Consider the following 10,614-nt stretch of genomic DNA (forward strand, 5'->3'; position numbering starts at 1 on the left):
GAGAAACAGGCGACAGTTGAAAAATTGATTTTTCAGTTAAATGAGTCTGGGCAATTTTAGGTTATTCAATATTTAACAAGTGTTTCTGTTGCAGGATTTCTTTGAGTCTTTACTATGTATTATGAGCTGTAACATTTTCCTAAGTTTAATTGGGCATAAAACATTTTTTTCACAAAAGATTTTACAAGTCAGGTATTCCAGAGAACTTTGAGGAACACTTTTCTAAGTAAGTCTTTTGGACCTTAAAGCAATACTCCTAGGCTGCTTTCATGTACACCTGATATGGGACATTGACTGTCACCTAAGAGGGTGGTGTGTGGTAAGGACACAGCCAGGAGGCAGGGATGAGGTTCTGGTTGCAGTGTCCCACTAAACATCAAAAGGAATATAGTGACATCCCTGCAGGAGCACCCTCGGCCGGCGGAGGGAGCAGGCCTGGAGGATGCATTTAGAGGGCATATTGAGTAGGTCGATGTGGAGGATAGTCACCAGTCCAGGCTGCTGTTCTCATTGAGACAGTGTTTTTTAGGTGTTGATATGGATGAACACTCATCTTAGACTTAGGAATTTAGTGCTTTTACTATACCCGATAATTGTGTTCTCCCCCACAGAAAGTACGCTGAGGCCTTGGACTACCACCGCCAGGCACTGGTGTTGATTCCTCAGAACGCATCCACCTACTCTGCTATCGGGTATATCCACAGTCTGATGGGCAACTTTGAAAATGCTGTGGACTACTTCCACACAGTATGTCTTTTCTTTGTTCCTAATTTTAAAACTGGTTAACATTGACCACTTCCTTTTTTTTAAAGTATTTTCTCTTGGTAATATTTACTTACTACTGCCGGGCGCAGTGGCTCAAGCCTGTAATCCCAGCACTTTGGGAGGCGGAGGCAGGTAGATCACGAGGTCAAGAGATCGAGACCATCCTGGTCAACATGGTGAAACCCGGTCTCTACTAAAAGTACAAAAAATTAGCTGGGCACGGTGGCGCGTGCCTGTAATCCCAGCTACTCAGGAGGCTGAGGCAGGAGAATTGCCTGAACCCAGGAGGCCGAGGTTGCGGTGAGCCGAGATCGCGCCATTGCACTCCAGCCTGGGTAACAAGAGCGAAACTCCGTCTCAAAAAAAAAAAAAAAAAAAAATTTACTTACTATTTTAATATTATTTAGGCAACTTATGTTTTATTTTTTTCTTTGCAGAGAAAAGCATGTGGGTTTGTACAATATCCATCAAATTAGAAACAAACATGAATCCTGCCCTCAGTGTTTGCAGTGAGGTGTGCAGGTGCCCAGTGGCACTTGTCAGTGATCTGAGTGCTATGTGTGGACTGGGAACACAAGGTTACATGTCCACAGTAGGCCCTTTGGGAATGCCCAGATTTTCTGTTCATGACTAATTAATTCCCTTAGATCACTTTAGTAGATGAACAAAACAGTCTCTGCAGTCATCACAAGGAGAGAACTTTTCCTTAATCTGTGCTCCATATTCCATCAAATTTAAGACACCATGAGTAAGCAGGGTGACCACAAAGAAAAAGGTGCTGCCAATTACACTTTTACGTAATTTTTTCCTGTCACTGAATTTTCTTGTACTTAAAGAAAATGCTCTTGAACATATTTAGGCAGATTTGTATTACTCTGGTATATACATAAAAATGATATATAAGTGAAATAAATGGTTACAGTATTCAACCCAGAGAGCCAGTCTCTGTGTTTTCCCAAAATAGTGCCCTGGTGCTAGCACACACGCCCAGTTCCTGACTCTGGGTTTCCTCCCGGCCACAGACACCTGCTTTGCAGATCTATCCTCATCCCTCTCAGTCTGCTAAAGTGTCAACAGAAGGTTTTTAGAAAACCGCAATTCCTTTATCTGTTTAAGTGTTCCTCACGTGGTTTGTGATCTAGTCTGTGCTGCCAACATAACCACCAGGTCCTCACTGTTCGGGAAGCTTACCCGCATCACAGCAGTGGCTGGTTGATGGCAATGTTAGGAAACCACAGGTAAAAGGGACAGAATGTTTGAATTTGAGGAAGTGTGGGTCTTAGAATCAGTGAACTAATGGTATTTGGAGAAAGAAGTAAAATATGAGAAAAATTATCAAAGATAAACTCATGATAGGTTCATAACTGATTTTCAAGAGTTATTTAGAGATTTTGAGGTTAGATGAAGTCATGAAGGTACCATGATGGTAACCAGAGTACTGACGTCGTCAGACAGTTGGACTGAGCACATTTACTAGTCCTGTATGATCTTTTAAATGTGTATATTTGGGTATTGTATAATTTACCTTTCTTCTGTGATCTGATTAGTAGAGAAGGCTCAGAGACCTCTGTATGGAGTTTTTTTGTTTTGTTTTGTTTTTTTGGACAGAGTTTTTGCTCCTGTTGCCTAGGCTGGAGTGCAATGGCGTGATCTTGGTTCGCTGCAACCTTTGTCCCCCAGGTTCAACCGATTCTCCTGCCTCAGCCTCCTGAGTAGCTGGGATTACAGGCCCCTGCCATCACGCCCAGCTAATTTTTTTTGTAGTTTTAGTAGAGATGGGGTTTCACCATCTTGGCTAGGCTGGTCTTGAACTCCTGACCTTGTAATCCACCCGCCTCGGCCTCCCAAAGTGCTGGGATTACAGGCTTGAGCCACTGCACCCAGCCAAGGTAGAACTTTCTTTCTTTCTTTCCTTTTTTTTTTTTGAGATGGAGTTTCGCTCTTGTTACCCAGGCTGGAGTGCAATGGCGCGATCTCGGCTCACCGCAACCTCCGCCTCCTGGGTTCAGGCAATTCTCCTGCCTCAGCCTCCCGAGTAGCTGGGATTACAGGCGCGCGCCACCATGCCCAGCTAATTTTTTGTATTTTCAGTAGAGACGGGGTTTCACCATGTTGACCAGGATGGTCTCGATCTCTTGACCTCGTGATCCACCCGCCTTGGCCTCCCAAAGTGCTGGGATTACAGGCTTGAGCCACTGCGCCCGGCCAATAGAACTTCCTTTAAAATATTTTTGGGGTAGATTTCCAGCCTAAGAAAATAGAATAGTGTGATGAACCTCCATGACCCATAACCAGCCTCAACAATCATCAGATCATGGCCAGTCATGGAGCTCTGTCCCCGCTACTAGCCCCCTTCCCTGACCCTGGATGCCCTGGAATCTTTCGAAATGAATCAGTGTGGTAATATTTCTAAACAAAAGAGAAGGAAATACATTTTCTTTTAATAACCATGCTGAATCTTTTATGGCAGGCCCTTGGTCTTAGGCGAGATGATACGTTTTCTGTTACAATGCTTGGTCATTGCATCGAAATGTACATTGGTGATTCTGAAGCTTATATCGGTAAGGTGATCATTATTCTTATTGGTATTGTACTTCATTTTTTAGGTTGTCATATATCTCTGTTTTTGTTTCTCATTCTCATCTGAGGCTCAAAGTTTATCTTTCTAACCATTCGTCCTGCATTAAAAATAAGAAACTCCATTTATTTTATTGGAACAATGCTGTGGGGAGTTAGTAACTCATCAAGGATGCATTCAGTTTAAAGTTGAATACTTGCTGTATGCAAAATACCACTGTAGAATACGTGTAAAGCACTTGGTTATAGAAGGACCCATCTGTTTCTATAATGGAAAAAGAAGCTCCCAAGGAGCCCCAGGCTGTCAGAAATTACCTTGAGTCCTCTCATATGGGCGTCAAGAGTGGCAAGAAGACAGACTGGGGAAATAATCCAGTCAACTGAGAAGAAAAACAAAAATTTAGTATAGTCCCATTGTAAAGTTGGATAAACTGAGGCACAGCACAGTTTAAAAATACAGGTTCACAGAGTTAGGCTCCACAGCTCGCTCTCTTAACCATCCTGTAATTCTGCCTGCTCTATGGCCAGTCACTGATACACTTGTCTGGTACCTCATGGCATGCTTAGCAAACAGTTTTCCTGCCCCCTTAGAACCTGGATTCCATTTCCTGCTCTATATCTATAAAATTTAACAATTTTTCTCTGAATATGTTGGGTTCTATCCCTATATATCCCAAATTTTATTAATATTACTGAATCTTATAGGGGTCTGTGATGTCTTTAATCCTTAGAAATATTAAATCTATAAACAAGGAATACATGAGGTTAAACAGTATTCAAATTTCTATATGCTTTAAAACATTAAGTCAGTGTATTGAGAAATACACCTAAGAAACTGCAGTGAATCTACTCTGGACAAAATAATTTTTTTTTTGAGATATAGTTTCATTCTTGTTGCCCAGGCTGGAGTACAATGGTGCAGTCTCGGCTCACTGCAATCTCTATCTCCTGGGTTCAAGCAATTCTCCTGCTTCAGTATCCTGAGTAGTTGGGATTACAGGCGCCCGCCACCACGCCCAGTTAATTTTTTGGATTTTTAGTAGACACGGGGTTTCATCATGTTGGCCAGGCTGGTCTTGAACTCCTGATCTCAGGTGATCCACCCACCTTGGCCTCCTGAAGTGATTACAGAAGGGATTACAGGCGTGAGCCCAGCCTATTCTGGACAAAATTTTAGAGAATCTCTTCAAAAGAAGCTATCTAGGCCGAGTGTGGTGGCTCATGCCTGTAATCCCAGCACTTTGGGAGGCTAAGGCAGGCAGATTACCTGAAGTTTATAGTTCAAGACAAACCTGGCCAACATGGTGAAACCCCATCTCTACTAAAAATAAAAAATAAAACTAACCAGGCATAGTGGTGCAAGCCTGTAATCCCAGCTACTTGGGAGGCTGAGGCAGGAGAATCACTTGAACCCGGGAGGCAAAGGTTGCAGTGAGCCAAGATTGCACCACTGCACTCCAGCCTGGGTGACAGAGCAAGACTCCCATCTCAAATAAAAAAAGAATTGTGGTAGTTTTACGTATATTAACAGTATTTTACATACTTATAACCTTAAAAATAATGGAAAAATATCAAAATTATAGGCTGTATACATTTCTGTGTGCTTGAAAATGACACAATATGGGTTGTTTCTTTAAGACAGTCACTAAAATGTATAAACTTCTAGATAGACTAATCACTAAAAAAAGAAAATTTATCTGGGCATGGTGGCTCACTCCTGTAATCCTAGCATTTTTGGAGGCCAAGGTGCATGGATCACGAGGTCAGGAGATAGAGGCCATCCTGGCTAACACGGTGAAACCCCATCTCTACTAAAAGTCTAAAACGTTAGCTGGGCCTGGTAGAATGTGCCTGTAGTCCCAGCTACTCGGGAGGCAGACGAAGGAGAATAGCTTGAATCTGGGAGGCACAGGTTGCAGTGAGCCAAGATTGCACCACTGCATTCCAGCCTGGGTGACAGAGCAAGACTCCGATTCGAAAAAATTTATACCAAAAGTAGTAATAGTAGTAATAAAAGAGGGCTCAACATTGCCTTTTGGGAGAGGAAGGATCCAGACTGGTATATTTTCAAAATCTTCCTCTAGCCTGCCATGAAACATGGCTGGATTTTTCTCCTTGTCCTGTGTAACCTCCCTTACTTTATCATGATTTACTGCCTTGGTTACTGTCTTTCTCATTCCTCCAAGGGAGCTTCAAGAAATTTAGGTAACACCAGAGTGTGGCCCCGGCCAGTTGCACTCAGTTACCAAGGAGCAATTAGGAAATGGTCACAGAAAGACTGAAAATAAGAACAGGACTCAGGTCCCTCAACCAAACCAGGCAGTGGCAGTCAGGCACTTCCACACAGAAACCTTTCACTGTCACCAGAGAGTGGCCCCAGCCAGAGACCTGCAGGTGCCTCTGTGCTTAGGTCCATCTACTCTGGACAAAAAAGGGTCCACTGAGGGTCCCAAGTTGGAAAGGGAAAGAGAGAGGGGAAAGAGTTCCCCTGTTTGGAGCAGAGGGAATCCCACATGGAAATAGCTCTAGCTCATGCCTGCAAATGAAGGCTCTATAGAGAAGAAAAAGGGAAAAAGAAAAGAAAAAGAAATCCCCAAATTTGGGCTAACCTCCTGACTGGCTAACCAAAATATGTTATTGCTGTGGAAGGTCTTGACTGCAAGTTGTCCAGGTTCTGGACCTGGTGAACAAAGATTGAACAAAACACACAAAGGAATGGAAGACAAAAGCATAGGTTTATTGAAGTGAAAGTACACCAGAGTGGGAGCCGGCTTGAGCAAGTAGCTGATGAGTCCCAGTTGCAAATCTTCTGGGGTTTAAGTATCCTTAGGGGTTTCCTGTTGGTTATAGCCTTTGCAAATTAAGGGTTGACCTGTAGCCAATCAGAGGCTGAAGTGAAGGCTCCCTGTCTCCAAGCCCTATTCTGCCTCAGTTAAGAAGCAGATAATGGCCCTCAACGTCATTACTTATCAGGGAAAAGAAATTAGAACCATAGTGATACTGGTGCACACCTCTGGTGCCAGCTGCTTGAGGGCTGAGGCAGGAGGATCACCGGAGCCCAGGAGATCAAAGCTGCAGGGATCACGCCACTGTACTCCAGCCTGAGCAACAGAGTGAAAACTGGTGTCAGAAAAGTAATATTAAAAAATAAAACCATAGTGAGATACCAGGACACACCCACCACAATGGCTAAAAATTAAAAGTACTGACTGAGCGTGGCTCATGGCCATAATCACAGCACTTTGGGAGGCAAAGGTGGGTGGATCACGAGTTCAGGAGTTCAAGACCAGCCTGGCCAAGATGTTGAAACCCCATCTCTACTAAAAATACAAAAATTAGTTGGGCACCGTGGCAGGCACCTGTAATCCAAGCTCCTTGGGAGTCTGAAGCAGGAGAAAAACTTGAACCTGGGGAGCAGAGCTTGCAGTGAGCCAAGATCACACTACTGCACTCCAGCCTAGGCAACAGAGTGAGACTCTCAATAAAAAAAAAATTAGAAATACTGACAGTACGTAGTGTTGGTGTGATGTGGAGCAACTGGAACTCTTACAGATTGACTATTGGTGGGCTATAAAAGAGTAAAACCTCTGGAAAACTGCTTAACATCACAGTAAAGTTAAGCCTATTATACAGTTATCTACTGCTGCCTAACCACTCCAAAACCTCAACCAACAGCAATGTATTACTTTTACAGTTCTGTGGGTTGAGTGACTCATGTGCAGGTCTTGTCTAGGTTTACTTATGCAGCTGTGGTCAGCAGATGCTTGACTGGGTGGATGGTGTAAAATGGTATCATTCTCCATTAGAGCTCAGCTTGGGTGCTGAGTCTCTGTGGGGCTTTCATCTTAGGTTTCTTTGTAGCATGATGTTCTCAGGGTTCTAAAGGACAAGAATCAAAGCTTCAAGACCTCTTGAACATTCAGAGTTGCATAACATCACTTCCATCATGTTCTGTTCCATCAGTGTGAGTCTCATAAGCTTAGAGTTGCTGTGGGAGGGGGCTGCATAAGGGTCAGGGTGCTGGGAGGTGTGATTCATTGGGGTGGGTATTAGGGTGATGACTGACCATACTGATCTTACGATGTAGCAGTTCTACTCCCAGGTATAAGCCCAGCGGAAGCAAGTGCTTCTGTTCACTAAAAGTCACAAACAAGAGTCTTCATAGCTTTATTCATTATAGCACCTAACTGGAAATGACGCAAATGTCCAGCAGTAGGAGAGAGGAGAAATAAACTGTGGTATGTTCATACAACAGAATACTCTTTTACTTGAAAGACTACTGAATCATTTGAATTTCACAGATTTTTGACAAAAAATATAGAAAATGTACTAATTGCTTTCATTTATAGGAAGATTAGTGTATTAGTTCATTCTCACATTGCTATAAAGAAATACTTGAACCTGGGTAATTTGTAAGAAAAGAAGTGTAATAGGCTCACAGTTTTCCAGTCTATACAGGGAGCATGATGCTGGCATCGCTTGGCTTCTGGGGAGGCCTCAGGAAACCTGAAATCATGGCGGAAAGCAAAGTAGGGAGCCAGCACTTGACATATCTGGAACAGGAGGAATTAGAAAGGGAGGAGGTGCTACATACTTTAAACAACCAGAACACACTATCACAAGAACAGCACTGAGAGGATGGTGCTAACCATTCAGGAGAAACCGCCTCCATGATCCTCCCACCTCCAACACTGGGGATTACAGTTCAACCTGAGATTTCCTGGGCACACAGATCCAAACCATGTCATCTTTGAACAATCAGTAATTAACAAAACTAATTGGTAGTGATAGAAAAGTCGGAGTAGCTGGGAGTATTGACCAGGAGTGGGCACAGATTGGTCTTGAGGAGATGTCCTGTCCTATGCCCCTCTGGCAGTATTCGTGTGGGGTGCATGTACATAAGGGTTCATTCAGCCCTGTGCTTAAGAGGATCCACACTTTCTGCTTGGTTTTAGCTCCATTTTAAAAAACAAAGAGATGCTGGGTTTAAGGCTTAGCTCTGCCCCACCGCAGCCCTGTGGCAAGGAAGGCAAATCTGAGCCTCAGTTCCAAAGGTGGGAAGTTCATTGGAAGCTAATGAAGGGCTGGAGAGTTGATCATGAGTCAGAATGACGTTTCCCGGACCTTGCAGAGGAGATTTATCATTCATGCCATTTTTATTTTTAGAAAGTTTGCATGTCAAAATACCTATTCCTGAAAGCCATTGGTTTGAACTGTGTAAAACTGTCACTTTGTTTATGTCAAATGATTGAACCTAATACATCTGTTTGGATCTGTTCAAATCTGTATTAACCTTAAGGTTTTAATATACGGGAAATGGATTTTCTTTCATTGTGGCTTCTGTATGCATAAGAGTGGTTACTATACCCCGTGGGCACAGCACAACGCAGTTCTTACCTGAAACAGCTGAGAAAAAAGTTGCCCACGGGCCTCATCCATATTTAGGAGGCCTTGGAAACAGGGCAGCTGTTGAGACTGCATGTGCTTCTAAAAGTCTTCTGACACCTCTTTTGAAGATGGTGGAAAACAAATGAGGAAAGAAGAAAAAGATTGGAACGTTGTTTTCATTCTGCTCTCAACTTGTGTGCTATTAATAGTATAATTTGACTTAAATGATAGAGATGGTATATAACGATGGAAATGATAGATAAATGATGGAATTTCGTGTTTTAGTCTAATTAGTATAATCTGACTTAAATGATAGAAATGGTGTTATATAACAATGAAAAATCACAGATAAATGATGGAATTTCTTCTTTTATTCTAATTATAGTATTTCTTTTTAGGAGCAGACATTAAAGACAAATTAAAATGTTATGACTTTGATGTGCATACAATGAAGACACTAAAAAACATTATTTCACCTCCCTGGGATTTCAGGGAATTTGAAGTAGAAAAACAGACTGCAGAAGAAACGGGGCTTACGCCATTGGAAACCTCAAGGAAAACTCCTGATTCCAGACCTTCCTTGGAAGAAACCTTTGAAATTGAAATGAATGAAAGTGACATGATGTTAGAGACATCTATGTCAGACCATAGCACGTGACTCCAGTCAGTGTTCCTGGTCCCGCTGTCCCAGTGTAGGTTAGTATTCCCTCACATCCTTTTCATGGCTTAAGAATTTCCCAGTTGTGGCCGGGCGCGGCAGCTTAAGCCTGTAATCCCAGCACTTTGGGAGGCCAAGGCGGGTGGATCACGAGGTCAAGAAATCGAGACCATCCTGGTCAACATGGTGAAACCCCGTCTCTACTGAAAATACAAAAAATTAGCTGGGCATGGTGGCACGTGCCTGTAATCCCAGCTACTCGGGAGGCTGAGGCAGGAGAATTGCCTGAACCCAGGAGGCGGAGGTTGCGGTGAGCCGAGATCGCGCCATTGCACTCCAGCCTGGGTAATGAGCGGAACTCCGTCTCAAAAAAAAAAAAATTTCCCACTTGCTAACGTGACTCCAAACTGCATCTCTACATTTAGGAACAGAGACCTGCCTTAAGAGACTGGATCGCACACCTTTGCAACAGATGTGTTCTGATTCTCTGAACCTACCAATAGTTAAACATAGTGGAATAAAGAAGGTAAACCATCTATTATGTCTTTTTTTTTCATTTTCAATAAACTTTTATTTTGGACTAATTTTACATTTCTAGAAAAATTGCCAAAATAGTACAGAGGCCTTCTGTGTGCCCCTCACCTAGCTTCCCCCATTTTCTTTTTTTTTTTTTTTTTTTCTGAGACAGAGTCTTACCCTTACCCAGGCTAGAGTGCAGTGGTACGATCTCAGCTCACTTCAATCTCCACCTCCCAGATTCAAACAATTCTCCTGCCTCAGCCTCCCAAGTAGCAGGGATTACAGGCGCCCGCCACCATGCCCAGCTAATTTTTGTGGTTTTAGTAGAGATGGGGTTTCACCAGGTTGGCCAGGCTGTTTTTGAACTCCTGACCTCGTGATCCGCCTAGTGCTGGGATTACAAGCGTGAGCCACCAAGCCTCGCCTCCCCCATTGTTTACCTCTTTCATGACTGGAACATTTGTCATGACTAAGTAACCAACATTGTAGTTACCATTAACTAAAATCCAGACTTTATTTGGATTTCACCAGTTTTTCCCTAATGTCTGCTTTCTGTCCGAGTCCCATCCAGGCACGTACTGCATTTAGTCATCCCATCTCCTTTGCGTTCTGTAGCCTGTGACAATTTCTTGGACTTCCCTTGTTTCTCGTGACCTTGACAGTTTTGAGGAGTACTGCCCAGGTAGTCTGTAGAATGTCTCTCCATT

At 43.1% G+C, this 10,614-nt stretch overlaps 1 protein-coding gene across 5 annotated transcripts in view; it reads left to right on the plus strand.

Moving 5' to 3' along the window:
* The window catches only part of CDC16 (cell division cycle 16), a 45,956-nt gene extending 36,032 nt beyond the window's left edge, over positions 1–9,924 (plus strand). For 4 of the 5 annotated variants that reach the window (XM_009008197.4, XM_002742561.7, XM_078338079.1 and 1 more), the window contains 4 exons: positions 612–747; positions 3,236–3,326; positions 9,129–9,426; positions 9,814–9,924. In XM_009008197.4, coding sequence (XP_009006445.1) covers positions 612–747; positions 3,236–3,326; positions 9,129–9,388 — 487 coding nt within the window. In that variant the 3' untranslated portion in view covers positions 9,389–9,426; positions 9,814–9,924. The remainder of the gene's footprint in view (positions 1–611; positions 748–3,235; positions 3,327–9,128; positions 9,427–9,813) is intronic. The other variant, XR_624057.3, reaches the window with a different exon arrangement.
* The last annotated feature ends 690 nt before the right edge of the window (positions 9,925–10,614 follow it).

This window comes from Callithrix jacchus, chromosome 1 (assembly GCF_049354715.1).
Source record: "Callithrix jacchus isolate 240 chromosome 1, calJac240_pri, whole genome shotgun sequence".
Lineage (NCBI taxonomy): Eukaryota > Metazoa > Chordata > Mammalia > Primates > Cebidae > Callithrix > Callithrix jacchus.